Source organism: Emiliania huxleyi, assembly GCF_000372725.1.
Source record: "Emiliania huxleyi CCMP1516 unplaced genomic scaffold EMIHUscaffold_4, whole genome shotgun sequence".
In the NCBI taxonomy this organism is placed as follows: Eukaryota; Haptophyta; order Isochrysidales; family Noelaerhabdaceae; genus Emiliania; species Emiliania huxleyi.
The window spans coordinates 468,062-489,292 of record NW_005198966.1 but is presented as its reverse complement, the minus strand read 5'-3'; the positions used below and the strand labels follow the sequence as shown (position 1 = coordinate 489,292).

The window sequence follows — 21,231 nt, the reverse complement described above, 5'->3', positions numbered from 1 at the left end:
ACCAAGGGGTTGCCACTAGGGTTGCCAGCTGCCAGCGGGCGTTTTTTGCCGTACGGCTAGTGCCATTTCACTGTGGCACAGCTCGCGTTACAAAACCTTGATTTGACCATTTGCGCAAAAAGGTACATCTCGGTGCCTTCCAGACATCCAGAGGCAGCTGCGACCCCGCCGAGTAGACGGGTTCCCCCGGCAGCAGGAATTCGATCTGTCAGAGCTTGATCTCCAATCTCAGCTGCCTCTGTGCGTCCTGGGGAGGGACAAAATTGTCGCCGCCGGAGACGACTCGACGCCGCTGAGATTGGAGATCAAGCTCTGACAGGTCGCACGTCGCTCCTTTGACGCCGACGTGACTCACCCGTGCAGATCACATCAGGACACGGTCTCGACGCGCTCGGTACGACGCCTGCGACCCGTCTCGGGTCAGGTGGCACGACGCTCATCGCGCCTACCAGCGCTGCCGTACAGGTTGCCACGACGAGGTCGAGCACGCTTCTATACGCTCGCCGAGCCTTCCTTTCCATCCAATTAGGCAGCCTGGGAACGGTGGCGGTCAGAGGCAAAGCCTACGAGGGGTGGTGGAACCACATGTCACGGCTACTGCCGGCGGCTCGACCCCACGATAGCCTCCGAAGGCTGACTTTGCGGCACCATCATCGGACGATGTCGACGAGTTGGGTCGCTCTCGCGGTAGCCAGATGACCTCTCTTTCTAGGAGCATCGGCCATGGCCGCAGGGAGCGCGGGGGAGGGCGCTGGAAGCAACACGGAGCTCCGTTGGAGACGTTTTCAAGATTAGCGTGTCAGAGTGAAATGGCACTAGCCTAAATGGTGTTTTTTGAGATTTGACTTTGAAGTCAAGAACCAACTTTTTTTAACAACAACATGTACATGTCACATGCACAAGTGGTACTCAACGGTCGCGAGGGAGAGAACGGAGTAGCGCACGCATAGCCTCCCACCCGCCGCTGGCCACGGCCACAGCCATTGCCAGAGCGGTAGCGATGCCAGGCGGCGGCCCCGCCGTCGCCGATAAGGCTGCGACAGCAAGCAGGCCGACGCTGCCGACCAAATCCGGCTGGGAGAGTAGGAGGTCGAGACGTTGCTGTCGCCACGCGTCGCGAAGCGCCACCGCCGCCGCGAGAGCGAGCAGGCTGGCCGCTCCCCCGCCGGACAGGAGGCGAGAGGCTCTGCGGTTCAGCCCGCGGACGAGGCGCAGCGCAGCTCTGCTCGCGGCGCGGGCCGCGAGCCTATACGTTGTGAATGCAGCACACCGTCCGGCATTCCGAGCACCGCATGTGCACGGGCTACGGGTATACAGCGGAGCACGGTTGGTCGAGTACGTGTCGTCTGTCGGAATACAGAGCGTGTCCGCATCTAGGGCTCGAGATATGGGGGAGATACGGGGCGATGTGGGATCCGTTCCGCATCTAGGGCGCGATCCTGGCGAGCGCCGCGGCGTAGCGAGGTGGAGGCGGACGAGCACCAGAGCGGGGACGGCCGCGCACGACCCCCCTCACGCCCTCCTCGCCGGGTGGCACTGCCGGCGGCGCGGGCAGCGCCGAGAATGCTCTCGCCTTCGGACTCGGTGGCGGAGGCGGTGGTGGGCGCGGTGGCGGGCGCGGTGGCGGGCGCGGTGGCGGGCGCGGTAGCGCTGCCGAAGGCGGAGGCGCTAGCGGCCGTCGTGACGCTTGCCTTCGCGGCGATGGTGTTCTTGGCGGCGGCGGTGGCATTGGTGGCGGCGGCGGTGGGGGGGGCGGCGGCAGCAGTTGTGGTGGCGGCGGTGGTGGCGGCGGTGGTGGTCGCGGTGGCGAAGGCGAAGGCGAAGGCGAAGGCGAAGGCGAAGGCGAAGGCTGAGGCTGAGGCTGAGGCGGAGGCTGAGGCGGAGGCGGAGGCGGTGACGGCGGCGGTGATGGCGGCGGCGGTGATGGCGGCGGCGGTGATGGCGGCGGCGGAAGCGAGGAGAGTCGGTGGGGCGGAAGCGACATCCTTGGATAATCTCGGGCACTCACGGCGAGGGAACGACGCTGGGCCGAGAGAGCCGTGGCGAGGACGGCGGCCACGGCGCCGCCACCCGCAGCGATGGCGGCCTGGCGAGCACTACCCCCACGAGGCTGCTGCTTGTATGGACCACCGTCGTCGCCGTCGCCACCGCCTTCGCCACCGCCGCTGCCAGCACCGTTGCCGCCGTGACCACTCACGCTTGCAGGCCGCCGAGAGATGCCCCCCCCTGCCCATTCCGTGTCCGCCGCCTCCTCGCCGCGCCGCGCCGCCTGCCTGGTCTGGACCCGCTCACAGCTGCTTGTGTGGGATGCGACCCGGGGTGAGGCAGCTGCAGTGCTGACTGAGATGCCGCGAAACCTCACAGACGAAGCGGCTGGGGCTAAACCAGGCAGCTCTTGCGAGGAGGGGAGGGCGCTCGCGTTGGATGCGCTCTGCACGCAGCGGCCTCCCTCCGAGTCCTGGTTCAGATCTGGCCGGGAGACGACGAGCGGCGAGCCCGCGCACGCGTTTCCCGCAGCAGCCCTCCTCACCTCAACAGCCGCCACCACCACAGCCTCCGCCTCCTCCGCCGCCACTGCCACCGCCTCTGCCGTCTCCTCCACCTCCATTGCCGTTGGACGGCTCACTCGGGTCATTGGCACTGTGGTCACGGCTGGATCCAGCACGCGCAGAAGGACAGCGGCGGTGGCGGCGGCGATGGCAGCGAAGGCGGCGACGGCCAAGGGCATCATCTGCCGCGCCAAGACACGGTGACGAATGAGCGACGCAGCTTTCGGTGGACTTTCAGCCGTCAGCCGTCGCACGGCCGCCTCACCTTTTTTACTGGCGGAGTCGATGCCGACCAGCACGAACGACGACGGACGCTGTGAGAGCGGCCGGCGGCGACGGGTCCAGGTAGAGTGAGAGTGCATTTATGGTTTGCAGCTGAGCTGTGCCTTGTGGACGGTGGCGCTTGCCAACCCTGGCCGGGGCGTTCACCCTTGGGGACCCGCCCCAGCACACAGCTGGGACTCCCAGCGGATCTCACCTAAAGTAGCCCCTCGTCGGTGCCTTGTGTCCCGCGGCCCACACGCCTCCCGAATGCTTGCGGCACCGTCGCCGCCGCACTTTTCTGATCAACCACCTCACCCTCCCTTGCGCAGGCCGGTCGGAGGCCGTCTGAGACCTCTGTGCGGACCGCGCGCAGCCCTGTGGCCTCTGCGCGCTGTCGAGAGCAGCTTGGCAGGCATGGCCGACGAGACAGCGGCTGATCAGGCGCGCCTCACCCGCTCACAACCCACCACCAGACCCAGCCCGACCTGCACGCCAGCGGAGAGGCGGCTCGGCGCCATGCAGCGCCGGGCAGAGCAACCAGCACCCCATCGTGCGGCGGCGCACGCACGCCGCAGGTGGCTACACTGCCCGAGGCGCTGCTGCTCTGGGCCGAGAGCGACCCCGCCGCATTTGACGATGAGCAGCAGAGCGGGGATGACTCGGCCGGCGTGGCGGGTTACCTGCCTGCGCAGCGGATTGCTGAGCTGCTGCGGCTCGCAGTCGAGAATGGCGACGTGCCGTACGAGGGCGACCTCTCCGAGGACGAGGTGGACTCCGCACTGAACGAGCTGTGGCAGCTGCAGCGCACCGGCTCGGCCCAAGGCGTGTCGCGGGTGGGGGATCGCCAGTCGCGATTGTGGCGTCTTTGCCCTGACGCTGCGCAGGCCGCAGCACGGCGAGAGCGGCGCAGCCAGGCGTCGGCAAAGGTCCAGAACGTGCTGCACGAGATGCTTGCTGCTGATACGGTGGCCGCTGCGCAGCATGTGGCCAAGGACATGCTCGATGCTGCTGGTAACGAGCTCGTCGCCAACGGGCTCCTGCCGTTGCTCAAGGCGCTCGCCGCCGCGTCGACCGCGGAGACCTCGCGCACGGCAGGCCTTGATGTCCAGATGATTGCCACCGCTGCCGACGACGTACTCGCCGACGCGCAGGCGGCGGCGAGACTCGCCGACGTGCAGGCGGCGTCGGCGAGACTCGCGGCGGGGGGGGGACGCTCTGCTCTCGGTGCTTGCGTTCCGACCAAGCGCATTGCGACGCGCAACTCGCCCGCGCCGTCGCAGAAGAGACAGCGGCGCCGCGAGCAGTCCATGGAGGAGTGCGCCGCAGAGCGTCGCGAAGAGGAGAGGAGCAGCACGATGCTTGATGTTGTGGTGATTGTCCTCAACGAGGCTACACGCAAGCTGGTGAGCGGGCTGCCGACCGCGCAGGCGAGCGCCTGACCCTGACCCCGACCCTGACCCTAATTCCGACCCTTACCGTGACCGTGACCGACCCTGACCCTGACCCTGACCCTGACCCTGACCCTCACCCTGACCCTCACCCTCACCCTGACCGTAACCATGACGCAGGTGTATGATCGCCTTGCTAAGGAACGTGCTGGGCTCATGGCGTTCGTGTGCGCCGAGCTCACGCTGCTGCAGCGCTCTCAAGAGGCAAAGAGGCTCTGCGACGCGCCGTCGAGGACGTGCGCGACCTTCCGGGGCAAACCGTCGCTGGCGAGGTAGGGTATGCGCGAATTGAGCTCGTCCGCCTGCTCCCACGCGAGAGCCACCAGCGGCATCACGACGAGGGTAAGCTTGGGCGGCGCAGGCTTTGGCGTGGGCGGCCGCATGAGCGCGGGAAGCTGATAGCACACGCTTTTCCCATCGCCTGCCTTCCGGAGCACGAAAGTATGTCGCCCGTCAAAGAGCGCGCATGCCGCGTCGAGCTGAAACGGGCGCAGTTCCTTGTCGCCCAGGAGGAGAGGGGCGACGCGCCGCGCAATCTCACGGCTCTCTCTGCGCGCATCATAGCGGCATGCCGCTACGGCCTGCGCCAGCTGCTGCTCGAGGTTCTGAATACGCACCTCGCGCGCCACCTGCTCTCGCGCAAGGTGGCGAAGCTCCTCGGCACATTGGCGGTGCCTCGCCACCTCGCCCGCCAGCTTCGTCTGCAGGAGCAGAAGCGCCCAGGTCCGGGCAGACGCCTGCCGGAGCAGCAGCGGTGAGGGTGAGCGCTGCGCTGCGGCGTGGCCCCTGGGTCGGCAGAGCCGCCATTGTCGGTGGGTGTGCTGCGTAGAGTACTAGCGATCATGTGAGTGCAGAGATGGTGGCTGGATGGAGTCGCTCTCGGCCCAGAGCAGCAGCGCCTCGGGCAGTGTAGCCACCTGCGGCGTGCGTGCGCCGCCGCACGATGGGGTGCTGGTTGCTCTGCCCGGCGCTGCATGGCGCCGAGCCGCCTCTCCGCTGGCGTGCAGGTCGGGCTGGGTCTGGTGGTGGGTTGTGAGCGGGTGAGGCGCGCCTGATCAGCCGCTGTCTCGTCGGCCATGCCTGCCAAGCTGCTCTCGACAGCGCGCAGAGGCCACAGGGCTGCGCGCGGTCCGCACAGAGGTCTCAGACGGCCTCCGACCGGCCTGCGCAAGGGAGGGTGAGGTGGTTGATCAGAAAAGTGCGGCGGCGACGGTGCCGCAAGCATTCGGGAGGCGTGTGGGCCGCGGGACACAAGGCACCGACGAGGGGCTACTTTAGGTGAGATCCGCTGGGAGTGCCCAGGCACGACGGCAAGAAACCCAAGGGTGAAGCCGGGGCGCCCCAAAGAATTTTACAACTTCTCCCTCGCAGAACAGTGGGACGGCCGCGAGGTGGCATGAAGGTTGCAGCGAGAAGCGGCGAGAGACTGCGAAAAGAGATACGAAGAGGCAGACTCCCCAGGGTGGGCGACGGCTAGCGCATCACACTCCTCTCCTTAAAATCCCTGTGTGGTGGCGGCGTGCCGTTCTCCCATCCCTCCCTTGGGTTGTGTGTTTTCTTTCTTTCTTTTACTGGGCACGGGACTGGCGCGCACTGGCACTAACACAGGTACACCAGAGAGAAAGCGTTTTAACGACGCCGTCGCCAAGGGGGAGTGTGTGTCGTCGCGTGTCCTTGTCTGGTGTTTATTAATTAGCTCCGAGTAGAGGGGGCGTTCTGCTGCTAGGTAGGGGAAACCTGGAGCGCGGTACTAACCCTCGGAGACCCGTGTTTATTTTACGGACGGCCCTTTCCCTGCGAACGCGCACCCCCGGGGCTAGGGCTCTCTTGCCCGCAACCCGATGCCAATCATCCGGCCCGCTGGGTGCGCTTCTTAGCTCCCTGGCCCTGGATGTGCGGTTAATGACTGCACTCCAAGTGCTCCAAGTTTTACGAGAGAAAGCGACAAAACAAGATCCACTAGCTCCGAGTAGTCAGTAGAGGGGGCGTCCTGCAGTTAAGGGGAAACCCGGTACGCGGGTCCAACCCTCGGAGAACCGTGTTTACTTTATGGCCCTTTCCCTGCGAACGCGCACCCCCCAGGGCTAGGGCTCTCTAGCCCGTAACCCGATGCCGATCATCCGGCCCGCTGGGTGCGCTTCTTAGCTCCCCGGCCCTGGATGTGAGGTTGAGGACTGCACTCCAAGTGCTTTCTGGGCCGGCGCGGGGGGCCCAGAGGGTGTCCATGCGGGGGGGAGATGGGGTCCCATGGCCCGCCGCAGGCGCCGATTTTTTGGAGTTTTTTTCTTTTTTCGCGATTTTTTACTTGTTTTCATGGGAATTCGGCGTACTTGCGGCCATGCTATCACGCCTTGCGACAGCCTGTCGGCGCAGCTGACCATGCCATGATGCACAATTGATCACCTGCATAGCTCGCGGCCTAGTATTAAGCATTCAGTGACGACCTGATCGTACGGCCAGTAGGAAGGTGTCCTTCCAGCTGCGTGCACGCTTCTGGCGCAATGCGCGTCACCTCGGATGGGCTGCTGGCACTCTCGAGGCTATGCCTACACAGCCTCGCGCGCATGGGCAGTCAAGAGGGACCACGCACCTTCTCAGGACAGCGCCGGTGCCTCTCTCTTGGACCGGCAAACTTGGTGGTCTCGTGTCACCAATGTGGGACCAGTGCGGCATCGCGCCATCGACAGCTCTGAACTGCGCCCCTCACCACTGACCGGGAAGGCCGCCAAGTGGGCCAGCACAGGTCGCACATTGTGGCAGCAGTCAGCAGTGCATGGCTGATAGCTAGAGCAGCAGCGTCAGGGTCGCAGGGTCGGATCGTGTCAAGCCTCTCGCCCGGCCGGCCGCGTGCAGACGTCGGCCTGTCTGCTGTCTGGAGTGATCTGTCGGCGGTCAGTACGACCGATCAGGTCGGAGGTTTCTGATGATTGGAGGGTCTATCTGTATGTACTCCTCGAGATCTCTCCGAATCTGCCCTCTACTCAACCGTACTCATTCGGGAAGTCGGTGCTCATAGAGACTCATAGAGCCGGAGCCCCGTTTCCGCACTGCTGCGCGGCGCACGGTGTGGGCCGGGGGCCCCCGCGCCGGCCCAGAGCAAGTGCTCCAAGTACAAGAACACAACGCACTCTCTCACATGACAAGCGATCCCACGATTGCGGATGTGCATGTGGGGACTACAATATTACGGGGGGTGGACCCTGAGTTGACCAGGGGTTGTGCGCTGGGCCCTCCTGCTCGGCTCCAGCCTGTAGACAAGTCTTGTCATCAACAGAGTAGATGGATCTGACCTCGGGGCCGATGTGACCAAGCGCTGGAAGCGTGGTTTTACCTCACACCCACGGTCTCACAGTGTGCCGGCAGTCGCCGAGCAGTGTCGCTCACACAAGCCGCAGCACAAGTGACTGAGGGCCAGTGAGGGCGAGCCCATCGCTGTCACAGCTGTGGCAGCCGCACAGTAGGCTGTGTCAACTGTGCAGAGTGTGTGAGCAGCAGAGGAGCTGCTCTCCAGGCTTCAGGCGCAAAGAGCTGCATGCCACCGAAAGCGCTGTCGAGGTTCGCCGAGCGCGGCGAAATCCGGGGACGCCGTCACCGACGAGCGCGTTGGACTTTTCACTCCGGACAAAGACCGCTGCACAGCGGACGGTACGGGCCGTGCAGCGGTCATAGCGGCGAGGCGCGGGACCGTCTGTGGCGAGGTGGGTCGCGTCCCCGGATTTCCTCAACTCACGGTCCGCTCCCTCTACATGAAGGGTGTGGAGGGGCCCGTCTCCCGCGTCTGTGCGCACCGCTGGGTGTGGAATCTGGAAAATTACATATTTGCGGTTGCCGGTTTGGCGCGGATATTTCAGGCTTACAGACATCAAGCTTACAGACACAAGAATAATGTCACCATCAATCATTTCACATGCACGTGACCTCCCGCCCTCCCGCTCAACTAGCGGTCTAGCGCACTGTAACTAGCGCCGCTTCCGCTTCTTCTTGCCGCCGCCGCGCTTCGCGGAAGCCACGCCGGCGCCCGCTGCCTCGGCTCGCGGCGATTCATCGCCGCCCGCAACAGCTCCCGCTGCCTCGTCGAGTGGCTCCAGCGCAGGCAGCACGCCCTGCTCCTCGAGCTGGGCATTAAGATTGAGCGCCCCTGCACGCCCCAGCTCGTTTGCCTCGTTCCAGAAATCCTTCACGCTAGAAAGCAAGCCGCCGCCATCTTGCTCCGACGCGGCTCCCGCCGACGGCGGCGAAAGGGGCGACGCCGGCGTCGGAGGAGGCGGAGGAGGAGGCGAGGCTGCAAAGCCGCCACCGCCCGTGAAGACACGCTCTCGGGCCACCTTCTTGGCGCGCCTCTCTGCGCGATTTGCGCCGCCGGCGGCAGCACGCCGCTGCTGCAGCTCGGTCCAGATGCGATCGAGATTCTCGTCGCGGGTCTGCATCTCCTGCGCGTAGGCCCACAGGCAGGCCCCGCCGACGCCAGCGTCGAGGAGCAGGGACAAGGGTGCAGAGCCAAACGGCAGCACGTCCTCCGCCAACGCCGCCGCCTGCTCGTTGCCTGCTAGGGAGCCTGCCGCGACGGCGGCGCTCGCCGCAGCGAGAAGGCCGAGCACAGCCGTGCCTGCAACTCTGGGCGTGCGGCCCGTAGCCGCCCGCGCCTCAGCCTCGACCACCTGCTTCGCGAGCTCTGGCGGCACGCCCTCGAGCGCCATCGTTGCCGACGCCGCTCGGGCGCAAGGCAACGCTGGGCGGAGCGTCGGATGCAGCGCAAGGGTGCAGAGCGCGGCCAGGTGCATGAGTAACACGACTTGGAGCCGAGGGGCGAGCTTGCGAAAAAAAAAGGAATGAACTCCGGTGTGTGTGTGTGTGTGTGTGTGTGTGTGTGTGTGTGTGTGTGTGTGTGTGTGTGTGTGTGTGTGTGTGTGTGTGTGTGTGTGTGTGTGTGTGTGTGTGTGTGTGTGTGTGTGTGTGTGTGTGTGTGTGTGTGTGTGTGTGTGTGTGTGTGTGTGGAACTCCACCCAGGTTCACTCCCAGGTCGCTGTCTTCCGCCCAGCAGTCCCGATTGCCGCTGCGCGAGGCTCAATGACGCGGCTCGGAGCGTCGAGGCCATCTCGCGCCCGCGCAGCTGCGGGCTTTGGCATCACGGGCTATCACTAAGCATGTCGGCCTCGTGCGGGAGAGCGCTAACGAAGAGCTTCTGTACAAGGGCGCGCCCGCCGGGCATCCCCTTCTCAAGGGCGCCCTTGCGCCCTTGCGACTCCTCCGGAGCCCTCACTGGCCGTCCTCCTCGTCGTCGCTCTCCTCGTCGGAGGGCGCGGCGCCGTCGTAGTCCTCGAGGGCGTGCCGCTGCGCGAAGCGCGTGAGGAGCTGCTTGCACAGCTGCTGCAGCTGCTCGGGCTGCAGCTCGTCGAGGGTCGGCACGCCTGCTCGCACGTGCGGAGACATAGCCGAGATATAGCCGAGATATAGCCGAGATATAGAGAGTCGGCACGCCTGCTCACACGTGCGGGTGTGAAGAGTCGCTGCTCACAGCGTGTGCTGCGCCGGCTCGACGAGCGTCGGCACGCCCCAGCTCGGGTGCAGGCTCTCGGCGATATCTCGGCTATATCTCGGCTATATCTCGCCCCAGCTCGGGTGCAGGCTGAGTGGGTGGTGGCTCCGCGCGAAGCGCTGCAGCTCGTGGTAGTCGTCGCCCTCGGGCGGCTCCTGCAGGAAGGCGAGCTGCAGCACCTCGTGCAGCACCTGTGCGCGCGGCCCTAGGGCTCGGAAGGGTCGCCGGGAGGGGGGAGCGGAAACCTCGCCGCCTCACCCACGGCAGCATCTGCTCGAGCGACGCCTGCACGCTCGGGGAGGGAGGGGGGGGACTCTGTCGAATGGTGACGGGGCGCCAGTCAGCGCAAGACAGAGCGTGGCGGCTTTTCTTGGGAGGAGGGCTACTCCCCTCCCCCCTCCTCCTCCGCCTGCCGCGGCCCCGGGCGCGAGCTCTCGCTAGACGGGGGGGGGGTACGCATGGTGGCTGGTATGGGTCTCCTCCTCTCCGCCTGCAGCCGCGGGTGGGAGCTTTGCGCCGCCTCGCGATCCCTCGCCCGCCCCGCCGCCGCCGCCGCTGGGGCGCGCACCGCCCCGCCCTCGCGCGCGCAGTACTCGGCGAGGTCGAAGGCGAAGGGCGACGGCCGGCGCGGCGGCGACGCCGCGATGACGCTCGCCGCGCCGTCGCCAAAGTGGAGCTCGACCTGCTCGCCGACAGAGTGCACGCCCACCGCCGGCCGGAGGAGCGTGGGCGCCGGCACGGAGGGGAAGGGGGCGCCGCAGAGCTCGCCGTCGACCGTGAAGAAGATGGCGCCTGTTCACGGCTGCGGGTGTGAAGACACGCCCTCCACGCCTCCACGCCTTGAAGAGAAGGCTGCCGTGGCAGCGGTCCGGGGGAGCGCCCGGCGGAGGCAGCACCAGCCCAGTGCCGACGGTGCGGCCGGTGCCGAAGGGGGCGCCGAAGCGGCGGCCGTACCCGAAGCTCGAGTAGACGTGCCCGTCATCGCCGTGGTAGCCGTATGTGTGCCTCACCCACCCGGGCTGCTTGTTCTTGGACGGGAAGCCCTCGGGGCTCCACCCGACTGCGATGAACCCGTGCTCTCCCTGACTGAGCACCCGCACCTCGTAGTACACCACTCGCCCCGACCCAAACGGCTGCGGCGTCGGGGAGCCGTGCACGCACGCGCAGCCCACCGTGTCGCCGTGGCACTGGTCGGTGCTGCCGCTCCACATCAGGCGCTGCCGCCACACTCCAGCCAGCGCCGCGTCCGGCGCGTCGTAGCTCCGCAGCCACTGCGAGAGCGGCAGCGGGCGCGCCTCGCTCGGGCGCTCAGGCAGCTCCGCCTCGACGGCGGCCCCGGTGCTGTCTGGTCCGACGCCCGCCCGCATGGACGACGCCTGCTGGTAGCGAAGCAGGCGCGCGGCAAAGTCCGCCTTCTCGGCCCCGCGCGCGGCGGTTGCGATCCAGACTTGCCACAGGAGGTTTCGCCAGAGGATGGGGTCGTCGGCCGCCACCTTGAGCGCGGGGCACGTGGCGGCAGCGGCGAGCACGTCCCGCACCGCCAGAGAGGCGAGCACGAGCGCGAGGCACTCGGGAGGCAGATCCAAGAGGCAGCGCACACTACTAGGCGTGTCCGGCGCGGCGGATGGCCCGGGGGAGGGCTTCATACACAGTGTCGCCGCGCGCTTTCTTTTTAGGTTTTAGGTTTCTTTTAATGGGCAAAAATTCCCACGATTCACGTATTTTTTCTTTTTATTTTGTGGGCTTGCGGTATACACACACGCCGGGGCATGCAGGTGATCGACAAGAGCGCGGGCCACCTAACCAACTTCGAGGTGGCCTCGCTCCTGCAGCGGCAGGTTCGCGAGCGGAGAGCGGCCGAGCGCAAGATGCCGCTGCCGGGTGCGCGCCGCTCGGTGTCGGGCTCCTGCCGCTCGCTGCAGGACGTCGAGGTGATCACCGAGCAGGCGACTGGCTACCTGGACAAGGCGGCGTGTGCGGCGCAGTCCCGCGAGGGCATCGCCCGCTTCGTCGAGGCGCTGCAGCGCTTCCAGCTCACGCGCGCAGAGGAGCTCATGCTCATCAACTCGCGGCCGCGCTCCCTCGTCGAGCTGCACCTGATCGTGGAGGAGTGCGAGGAGCGGATGCAGGAGGAGGAGATGCAGGAGCTCCTCAGCCTGTGCGCGGTCCTGGACTCGCCCGTCGGCGAAGCCGCAGCATCGTAGCGGCCATTTGTGGGTGTGGGCGCGTGTGTCCAAAAAAACAGGTTCGAGCTCGGCCTTTCTTTTACGGGGTGTGGAGGGTGAGTTGACCAAGGGGTTGTGCGCCGGGCCCTCCTGCTCGGCTCCAGCCGGTAGACAAGTCTTGTCATCAACAGAGTAGATGAATCTGACCTCGGGGCTGTGGCAGCCGCACAGTAGGCTGTGTCAAAACTGTGCAGAGGCTTGTTGAGCAGCAGAGGAGCGCTGCTCTCCAGGGGCTTCTGTCGCAAAGAGCAAAGAGCTGCATGCCACCGAAAGCGCTGTCGAGGTTCGCCGAGCGCGGCGCAGGTTGAGGGAAGCCGCCACCGACGAGCGCGTTGGACTTCACTCCGGACAAAAAACGCGGCACAGCGGACGCGGTGCGGCCTAGGTGCGGCCTGCGGGGCGCCCTTACCCCTTAGGCGCCGGGGCGCGTGCCGCGCAAACTTAGCGGCGAGGCGCGGGACCGTCTGTGGCGAGGTGGGTCGCGTCCCTCGATTTTTCCGTCAACCCAGCATCCACACGCTTTAGTTAGCAAACCGATAGCGCGCTGGAATGTGCGGAATGTGCGAGTTTCCGTTATTCGTACCTGATGCTGATCGTCGTGAGAAAGTTCATTCTTCAAACAGCTGCGTCGCCTGCCTGATACACCCCCGCAGGTCAGCCGCGTCGGCAGCGGCCGCCGCCGCGCGCCGCCTGAGCGTGGCTACCTTTAGGCCGCAGGCTCTGCGCGCCCAGCGGGCCAAGGCGGATTGCTTGCGCGCGCACGCTGTGGCGCCCAGCACGAGCTGCATCTTGGCAAGGGCCCAGCCGGACCGCGCCTCGCGGAGTTGCCTGTGGACTGCGAATGCGTGCTCCTCCGCGAGTGCTTGCCGGCCGGACTGCTCCGCCTCGAACGTCACCTCGAGGTCCAGGATCTGCTCGAGGTCTTTGTAAGTCTCGCGGTTGGCGCCAATCTCGCGGTTGGCGTCGATCGCTACCTTAGCCACCGAGGCCAATTCACTACCCAACGAGGTCGCCACAGCGCCCGCCTCCTTAGCCATCAAGGCCAATTGGTTGACGGCCTCCTTAGCCATCGAGGCCAACTGGTTGACGGCGTTGTTGCTCAGCGAGATGTTGTCGCTTTCGAGCCGCCTCGTCGCGACGGCAGCGGCTTGCCGCAGCGCGGGGACAGCAAGCGCCTCCCGACTCGCCGCGGCTTCGGCCGCCGCGGCCTGCGTCACGCGTGCCACAGCCGCCTCGGCCATCGCCTCGGCTGCCGCCTCGGCCCTAGCCGCCCTCGCCGCCCGCTCTCTCGCCGCCTCGGCAGCCGCCTCCGCCAGCACCGCTCTCGCCTCCGCCTCGGCCGCCTTCGCCTCTGCCTGTACCGTCCGCCCCTTCGCCTCGGCCGCCTCCGCCTCTGCCCGCGCTGTCCGCGCCGCCGCCGCCTCCGCCTTCGCCTCTGCCCGCGCTGTCCGCTCCCTCGCCGCCTCCGCCTCCGCCTCCGCCCGCGCTACTCGCGCCTCTGCCTCGTCCTCCGCCGCCTCGTGATGCCGCTTCCCCTCCCGCGCCGCCGCCTCACTCGTCGAGCGCTCACGCTCGATTGTGGCCAGCTCTTCCCGCAGCAGCTCCACCCTGAGCTCCTCCCCTTCCGTCTCCGATGCGGCCGCCAGCCGCGCCGCCTCCTCTGTCTGCGCCTCCGCCAGCCGTGCATGCCACTCGTGCGCCGCCTCGATCTGCGAGCGGAGCACGGCGACCACCTGCCTCTCTTGCTGTTGCTGCTCCTCGAGTGCCGCCTCTGCCCGCCGAAGCTCTCGCCGATGCTCCACTTCGCGCGCTTCGGCGGCGGTGGCGAGAGCGTCGACCTGATCCGCGTGCGCCGCGCGCTGCCGCTCGAGAAGCTGCCGCTGCTGCGCCATGCGGGAGCGAGCCTGCGACGCCTGCCGCTCCGCCTCTGCGAGCCTCTCCTCGAGGGCGGCGACAACCTCCGGAGCCGGTGACGGAAGGCTGTTGTCGATGGCAGCAGTCGCGTCCCGCAGCCAAGCTGGCGGCCGCTCCTTCTCCTGCTGTCCCTCGGCCTCGCCTGCGACGAGCGGCGGACCGTTGCAGGCCTGATCAGACTCGATCCCGTCGCTACAGCCTGGCTTGGCTGGCACTGCTGGCTGCCCAGCGGGCCGGCAGCCCTGATGGTGTGGAGCAGGCTCGAGGCGTCCTCGCACGGATCCGCCTCGGTCCCGTCCAGGACCTTGGAAGAGCGCCGACTCCAGATGAACAACGCGCCGCTGAGCCTCGCTCCGCTGGAGCCCGCGCTGACTCATGAAGCTGCGAAGCCGCCGCTCGTAGAGGCGCTCCCTCAGGTCGTCGTCGCCGCTGACTCTGTGTGCCATGTGTGTGGCTGCGTCCCCAAGGCACACAAGTCACGGGCACCAGGCCGTCCTGGCGTGCGCTCGCAACGCGCGAGGCGCAACGTACGTGCGAAGCAGAACGCGCAAAACACAACGGCGCGAAGCACTTGGTCCCGCCCGTCGCGCGCATTGAAACTTTCTACAGTCGACTACGGAGCGCAATTACTTGCGGACTTGAGCACTGGATAGGTGCCCCTGGATAGGGTCGATTCCGCATGGTACGGGACCCTCCATCGTCTCGCCCTCCCTCGGTGGAAGATCATTTGGGGGGGGGTCACAACAACAAACAAACGCTAAGGATCGAGGTGCACGCTGCAGAAGCAGTGTCGCCCCCCCTCGGTCTCGGGTACCCGACCAGGGTCCCCACCTCCGCGAGGCAGGATTTTCGGCGACTTTCAGCCGCCCCGACGCCCCCGGGGCGATGCCTGCATGCTCTCTGGAGCTCGTGCGACAGCACAGCAGGACTCCCTGCCTATTCAACACGAGCTTCGGCTGCTACGACGACAATCCTCGGCAGGTCTGGACGCGCGCGTGCCGCGGCACCTTTGCTTGTGACGGAGCGCTGGACTCTGCTAATCACTTTCTGTGCGGCTACCCGCCCGGCAAAGAGTGGTACAACTGCTCCTGCGACCAGCAGTCTGCCGTGACCGCAGCCCGCGATTCAGACGAGGCAAAGTTCGGCGCCGCCTCCTGGCAGTTGGCGGCCAGTGACACGTACCGCCGTCATCACATCTACCGCCGGGTGCAGTTCTGGATCGGCTTGCTGTTGGCCTCGCCGGATCTGCCGACTGGCTTGACGGCGAGGCGAGGGACCGAGACCGACTACAGCCGGTTCTGGAGGAACGGCACGGTGCCGCCTCTCGGTGGCCGTGGCGCCCGCCGGAGCCGCGTCCACTGCCCGGGCACATTGCGGTCGGCCGCCGCGAGGGATAGCGCCAGCTACTGCGACGCGCTCTGGCCGGCGCAGGCTGGGGAACCGTGCGCAGTTTACGTGATTGGAATTGTGGACGTTTGCGGAGTACGCCCTCTCAAAGGGGTGCGAGGTGCACGCCTACGACCCGACTGTCGAGCTGCGGGCGAGGCACCTCCTCCGCTCTAGGTTGTATGCACTGGTTCTGCCCGGGCACACACAGAGCCTCCTGCTCCCGAGTCGATGGCCGCGCCTGGCGTCTGTGATCGGAGTTTTCTCTTCGAAGAGTCGCTCACGGCTACCACTTCCCCTAGGCACCGGCGCAGCGCCTCACGAATGAGCAAGACGCACTTCCACTTTGCTGGCCTCGGAGGCAGTTTGATTGCGAGCAAGAGGACCGGCGGTGCGAGAGCAGCCGACAGCATCAACAGCTACGGAACTATCGACGAAGCGCGCTTGATGACTCTTGAAGAGATGGTCGCGAGGCGCCCGCGCGGCGCGGCGCCGATCCGCGTGTTGACCATCGATTGCGAGGGGTGTGAGTGGGCTGCAATCGAGCACCTCGCCCACAACTCCACCGCCGCGGAAGCTCTCGGGCCGGTGCGGCTGCTGATGATAGAGCTGCACGTCTCGCCCAGCATGATCCCTCCAACCCCGGCCCAATTTGCGGCCGTTTTCGACTTTCTGCTTGTCCGCGAGCGCTTCAAATTGTGGTCCCTGCGCACCAATGACGGGTACCCCTTTGACCAGAACGTGGCCGACTTCCTCGGGGTGGGCGGGCTCGCTGCGGGCTTGTGCTGCTACGAGCTCGCCTTCGTGAGATGACGATGACATTGGGAAGGTTCCTGCACCCCGCTCGCCGCTGGGCCTGGCGTCTGTCTGTTCTCAAGTTCTCCCTTTTACTAACTTTTGACAACTCAAGAGTAGCATAATGCACCCGTGACTCTCCTCGAATCCTCAAGCTCAACCTCTTGCACCCACGTCTCGATCTTCTTCGGCAGCAGCTGGTTTGTCGTTTGAGACAGGTCATCTCCGTGGCCTAGACAGCCGTGGCCGCCCTCACCCCAGATAAAGACGGCGCCGTCGGCGGTGAGGGCGAGGCTGTGGCCCACTCCAGTCGAAACGGCGACAACGCGCTGGCCAGCAAAGGCCTCAATCTTCTTCGGCAGCTGGCGCTGCTGATCGCCCGCGTGGCCCAGCCGGCCTTCCCAGCCCACGCCCCAGCTCCAGACAGCGCCGTCAGCGGTGTGAGGGCGAGGCTGTGTTCGCTTCCCGCCGACACAGCGACGACGCGCAGGCCAGCAAAGGCCTCGACTTTCTTCGGCAGCAGCTGCCTATGCGTGTCGCCGTGGCCCAGCTCGCCGTAGTATCCTTCGCCCCAGCTCCAGACAGCGCCGTCGGCGGACAAGGCGAGGCTGTGGCGGGATCCTGCCGAGACGGCGACGACGCGCTGGCCAGCAAAGGCCTCGACCTTCTTGGGCAGCAGCTGGTTCTGCTGGTCACCGTGGCCCAACCGGTCAAGGGCTCCAGCGCCCCAGCTCCAGACAGCTCCGTCGGCGGTGAGGGCGTGTGGTGCTCTCCAGCCGAGACGGCGACGACGCGCTGGCCAGCAAACGCCTCGACCTTCTTGGGCTCCCGCTGATCCTGCTCGTCGCCGTGGCCCAACCGGCCAAAGAGTCAACAGCCCCAGCTCCAGACAGCTCCGCCGCCCCAGCTCCAGACGCTGCCGCCGGCGGTGAGGGCGAGGCTGTGGTACACAGCCGACACGCTCACGGCGCGCTCACCCAGCGTCGAGGGAAGGCGGGTCGGCGCGTTGAGCCGCGTCACGCCCTCACCGTGCCCGAGCAGGACTGGGGACGGTGCAGAGCCGCACGACGAGAGCCGCCCCTCACCGTCAATGAAGAGACTGTGCAGAGCGCTTCCCGCCGCCCTCGCCAGCGGGTTGGACTCGCACAGCAGCGCTGAATAGCACAGCCACCGCACGGCGCAGCCCTCGCCCTCTGGCTGCGCGGGCAGCTCGAAGTCGCGCTCTCGCGCCCACAAGCGGATGGCCTCCACTGCAAGCGAGGCGTGAAAGAGCAGCGAGACGGCCGCGACGCGAGCGATGTCGGCGGGGCCGCAATGAGAGAGGGCGCGCACGAGGAGCTCCGTGGGGAGGTCGAGGAGGCGGGTGGGCGGCGGCTTATCTGGCGAGGGAGCGGCGGGGGCGGCTGGTGCGGGCCGGAGGCGGACATATTGCAATGGTGGTCGATTGCGCAAGAAAAAGAAAGCCGTGCTCCTTGCCGCCGCGTGCTCGCAACAGGATGCACATTGCAGATTTGTCACCCGCTCAACGTACCGTCCGGACACAGCCGGAAACACCACCGTTTCCCCACGTAAGCCACCGCCGAAACCAAAGGCATCTCAGCTCAACTCGACCGGAGTCGGGTTGGAAGGCGAGTCCCCCCCCTCCCCCTCTGCCGCCCGCGGAGAGAGCGGTGGCGCGGCCTCGTCGGGCTCCGACGCCGCGCTGGAGGCGCGGGCGAGCGAAGCGAGGCCGACTGTCCCGCCTCCAACTTCCGGCAGCTCGACGTCGGGTCTCTCGTCCTGGTACTTGGGGCGCCGCAGCTCCAGCGCGGCCACCTCGGCCGACATGGCCTCGTATGCCTCCGCCTGTGGGCGTCCGGATGTTTTTGCTCAGGCGCGGGCCCGGGCAGCACCTTTAGAGCAACGGGCTGCTGGCTACTGCTGCCCTCTGCCTGCGCGCTCTTCAACAGCTCGAACTCATGGCAGAGCAGAGTGTTGCCTGAGAAAAGAAAAGAGAGCGCGTAGAGGAGGGAGGGTGTGAAGGAGAGCGACGGCGGAGCAGAGAGGTGCCGATGGCCGCGTAGCCCTGAAATACGACCAGCAGCGCGGCCGACGCCTCGTCCCACGCCGCCGACGCCGCCTCGCTCTTCTCGCGGTTGCTGTCGAGCTTGGCCTGCCGAGGTTAGCCGAGATTAGCCGGGGTATAGCCGAGGTGCAGCCGAGGTGAGGTACAGCCGCGGTGTATCCCTCTCGCGGCTGCTCGGCTCGGGTGATCTCGGGTGATCTCGGGTGATCTCGGGTGATCTCGGGTGATCTCTTGCCGGCCTGCTGCGTGCCCGCCTTCTCCTGCAGCTTCTGGTACTTGTCCGCGTAATAGTCTGCGTTCAGCTTCAGCACCTGCAGCTCCGAACAGCCGATGGTGACAAGCCATGGGCTCCTCACAACTGCTAGTGAGGAGGAGGGCGGTTGCTGGTACGCACCTGCAGCTCCGAGATGTGCTGCCACACCTAGTGCAGCGGGCGGGCAGCGCGGAGTCTGCAGTGCACTCGCGGCGCATTGAGTGTCACGGGCCACGCGCGCAGCGAACACAGCTGAAGGCAGCCGAGGCCGTGACGCCTGTCGACTGCTAGCCGCTCGGGTAATCTCGGGTAATCTCGGGTAATCTCCCGAGGCCGTGACGCCTGTCGACTGCTAGCCGCAACGCACGGGCGCGTCTCGTCTGCATCTAGGGCGCCGGTCTCGTCTGCATCTAGGGCGCCGGACGGCGGCCATCGCGGTGGCCTTGCGCCGTACCGCCGGCAGGATGGCCGTCTCCTACACAGCCATGAGCACTTTAGCGTGGTGGTGGTGGTGGGGAGGTGGGAGTGCGGCGTCGAGCGGTGTACTCAGAGCATCGCGTGAATGCGAGGGCTACGAATGCCGCTGACGACAGCGGGGATGCCGCCGCGCCCACGCGTCATCTCGAGCGCCAGTTCGGACTCACGGGTCTTCGCGTCAGGCCTCGAGATATGGGGAGATGTGGGGAGAGACGGGCCTCTGCTTCCGCATCTAGGCTGGCGCGGCCATCGCGTCTGCCAATTTCGTCTTGAAGGCGAGCTCCGCCGCGCTCATGGCGGTGGAGAAGGCGGCGGAGCCAGAGGGCGCCAGCGAGGGACCAAGCGCGCCGTCCACCGCAAAGGCACGCGCGCCGGCAGCCAAGCTCGCTGCGAAGGGACTGAGGCCCGCCTGGCGGAAAGGAGGCGCCGGGCAGGGATCGAGATCTCAGGAGAAGGGTTGCGAGTCACGGCGTGGCTGGCGGGAGAGGCGCCTGGAAGGCCACCAGCTCGGCGTAGCTGGCGAGGAGGCACTCCTCGGTCTTTAGGAACGCCTCCTCTCCTTTGAGGTACGCGTTGAACGCGTCGCTCGCCTTGGCCTCGGGGAAGGAGAGCACCTTATGGTTCTTGAGAAAGATCGCGCGATTCATCTTCTCCGTGGTGCTGCGCTTGCCGATCGCCGCCTTGTGCTTCAGCCACTTCTTGGCCTCTGTTTGCGGCCCGTTGTCGCCCCACATCCCACTGAGCCTCCGTCCGAGCTGGGACACGGGGCTGTCGTCTCTCTTGTCGCCACCTTCCGCAGGCTTTGTCGTCGTGCCGAACATCATGCACAACTGGATGCACCACAGGCTGCTCGTCCTGTCGGTGTGAACATCCCCAGCCTCCATGTCCATGTCCATGTTGTGTGAAAGCGCCGTCGCAACTGCCATGTCGGCAGGTTGTAGGCTGGTGCTCTCGCCCCGCTGGCGGCGCGGACCGGTGCCGCGGCTCCGAGCCCTCCTGTGGGCCCGCGAGTGTCACCATGACGATCGGCCGTCGATCCCGAAGGGTCGTTGGTTGAGCTAGGGAGCCTGGCGATGGACGCCACCGCGACCCCTCGTGGCATCTCTCTCGCCGTCGGCGAGCTGGGGGCTCGCGGACGGCCGACTTTCTATATGACCAGTAGGACAGCCGTGAGTGTGAATCGGATGTCCTCGACAGGCTCGGCACCTCTGTCATCCAGCAGCGCGACATCGTCCTCCCTCCCGGCGCAACCCGCAGCCGGGACAACCCGCGCCCCCCCCGCCGAGGCCGGTCGAGGCCCACTTGCAAGCAGCCATGAGGAGTCCTCTTGGTGCTCCTGGCGGCCGTTAAAACCTCGGGCGCGCGCCGATGGGGGCTCTGGGGGGAGGCGGGGGCCCCCGGAGGCACCGTGCGCCGCGCAGCAGTGCGGAAACGGGGCTCCGGCTCCGTTAGTCTCCGTTAGCACCGACTTCCCGATCTAACCTGGTCTAACAGAGGGCAGATTTGGAGAGATCTCGAGGAGTACATACAGATAGACCCTCTAACCATAAGAAAACTCCGACCTGATCGGTCGTACTGACCGCCGACAGATCACTCCAGACAGCAGACAGGCCGACGTCTGCACGCGGCCGGCCGGGCGAGAGGCTTGACACGATCCGACCCTGCGACCCTGACGCTGCTGCTCTAGCTATCAGACATGCACTGCTGACTGCTGCCACAATGTGCGACCTGTGCTGGCCCACTTGGCGGCCTTCCCGGTCAGTGGTGAGGCGCAGTTCAGAGCTGTCGATGGCGCGATGCCGCACTGGTCCCACATTGGTGACACGAGACCTCCACGTTTGCCGGTCCAAGAGAGAGGCACCGGCGCTGTCCTGAGAAGGTGCATGGTCCCTATTGACTGCCCATGCGCGCGAGGCTGCGTAGGCATAGCCTCGAGAGTGCCAGCAGCCAATCCGAGGCAGTTTGTGACGCGCATTGCGTCAGAAGCGTGCACGCGCTGGAAGGACACCTTCCTACTGGCCGTACGATCAGGTCGTCACTGAATGCCGAAGACTAAGGCCGCGAGCTATGCAGGCGGTCAGTTGAGCAGCATGGCACGGTCAGCAGCGCCGAAAGGATGTCGCAAGGCGTGATAGCATGGCCGCAAGTACGCCGAATTCCCATGAAAACAAGTAAAAAATCGCGCGAAAAAAGAAAAAAATTAAATATTCTTAGCTTCGCCCTTGCCTCCGAGACTAGGGACAGAACCCACCCGTACACAGGAGAGATGGGACTGCGCCTCGCCCTCGCTTGCCCTGACTGCACAGGATAGCGTGCCCC

The 21,231-nt window shown here is 66.2% G+C and overlaps 7 protein-coding genes across 7 annotated transcripts; 3 read left to right on the top strand and 4 right to left on the bottom strand.

Annotated features, from left to right (window-relative positions):
- Positions 1-2,216: 2,216 nt before the first annotated feature.
- EMIHUDRAFT_349803 (hypothetical protein) lies at positions 2,217-2,749 on the top strand (the record flags this gene model as incomplete). The annotated part of the gene is made up of 1 exon (XM_005770391.1): positions 2,217-2,749. A coding segment is annotated over one exon (533 nt), but the record flags the coding sequence as incomplete, so codon positions are not given.
- A 7-nt stretch (positions 2,750-2,756) lies between these two features.
- EMIHUDRAFT_196044 (hypothetical protein) lies at positions 2,757-4,220 on the top strand (the record flags this gene model as incomplete). The annotated part of the gene is made up of 5 exons (XM_005770390.1): positions 2,757-2,894; positions 3,143-3,169; positions 3,389-3,646; positions 3,698-4,128; positions 4,202-4,220. The coding sequence occupies 5 exons, from the start codon at positions 2,757-2,759 to the stop codon at positions 4,218-4,220; spliced, it is 873 nt and encodes a 290-aa protein (XP_005770447.1).
- A 238-nt stretch (positions 4,221-4,458) lies between these two features.
- On the bottom strand, positions 4,459-5,486 carry EMIHUDRAFT_196043 (hypothetical protein; the record flags this gene model as incomplete). Its single annotated transcript, XM_005770389.1, has 2 exons — positions 4,459-5,047; positions 5,473-5,486. 2 exons carry the CDS (start codon positions 5,484-5,486, stop codon positions 4,459-4,461), a joined length of 603 nt encoding a protein of 200 aa, XP_005770446.1.
- A 4,031-nt stretch (positions 5,487-9,517) lies between these two features.
- On the bottom strand, positions 9,518-11,443 carry EMIHUDRAFT_196040 (hypothetical protein; the record flags this gene model as incomplete). Its single annotated transcript, XM_005770388.1, has 4 exons — positions 9,518-9,643; positions 10,056-10,089; positions 10,391-10,589; positions 10,627-11,443. The coding sequence occupies 4 exons, from the start codon at positions 11,441-11,443 to the stop codon at positions 9,518-9,520; spliced, it is 1,176 nt and encodes a 391-aa protein (XP_005770445.1).
- Positions 11,444-11,566: 123 nt separating this feature from the next.
- EMIHUDRAFT_95843 (hypothetical protein) lies at positions 11,567-12,001 on the top strand (the record flags this gene model as incomplete). Its single annotated transcript, XM_005770387.1, has 1 exon — positions 11,567-12,001. One exon carries the CDS (start codon positions 11,567-11,569, stop codon positions 11,999-12,001), a length of 435 nt encoding a protein of 144 aa, XP_005770444.1.
- Positions 12,002-12,630: 629 nt separating this feature from the next.
- EMIHUDRAFT_95842 (hypothetical protein) lies at positions 12,631-14,382 on the bottom strand (the record flags this gene model as incomplete). The annotated part of the gene is made up of 2 exons (XM_005770386.1): positions 12,631-14,078; positions 14,241-14,382. The coding sequence occupies 2 exons, from the start codon at positions 14,380-14,382 to the stop codon at positions 12,631-12,633; spliced, it is 1,590 nt and encodes a 529-aa protein (XP_005770443.1).
- A 3,211-nt stretch (positions 14,383-17,593) lies between these two features.
- EMIHUDRAFT_349801 (hypothetical protein) lies at positions 17,594-19,691 on the bottom strand. The gene is made up of 4 exons (XM_005770385.1): positions 19,560-19,691; positions 18,156-18,242; positions 18,049-18,084; positions 17,594-17,962 (listed from the first exon to the last, which is right to left on the bottom strand). Exons 1-4 carry the CDS (start codon positions 19,644-19,646, stop codon positions 17,714-17,716), a joined length of 459 nt encoding a protein of 152 aa, XP_005770442.1. The 5' UTR covers positions 19,647-19,691; the 3' UTR covers positions 17,594-17,713.
- Positions 19,692-21,231: the final 1,540 nt, after the last annotated feature.

Excerpts from the sequence above, each read along its gene's own strand:
- EMIHUDRAFT_349801 (XM_005770385.1), bottom strand. The coding sequence starts at position 19,646 with ATGTGGGGCGACAACGGGCCGCAAACAGAGGCCAAGAAGTGGCTGAAG. Across the intron at positions 18,243-19,559 it reads AGCGCAGCACCACGGAGAAG|AGCGAGGCGGCGTCGGCGGC; the intron begins ATGAATCGCGCG and ends AACCGCGAGAAG. Across the intron at positions 18,085-18,155 it reads CGGCCATCGGCACCTCTCTG|CTCTGCCATGAGTTCGAGCT; the intron begins CTCCGCCGTCGC and ends GGCAACACTCTG.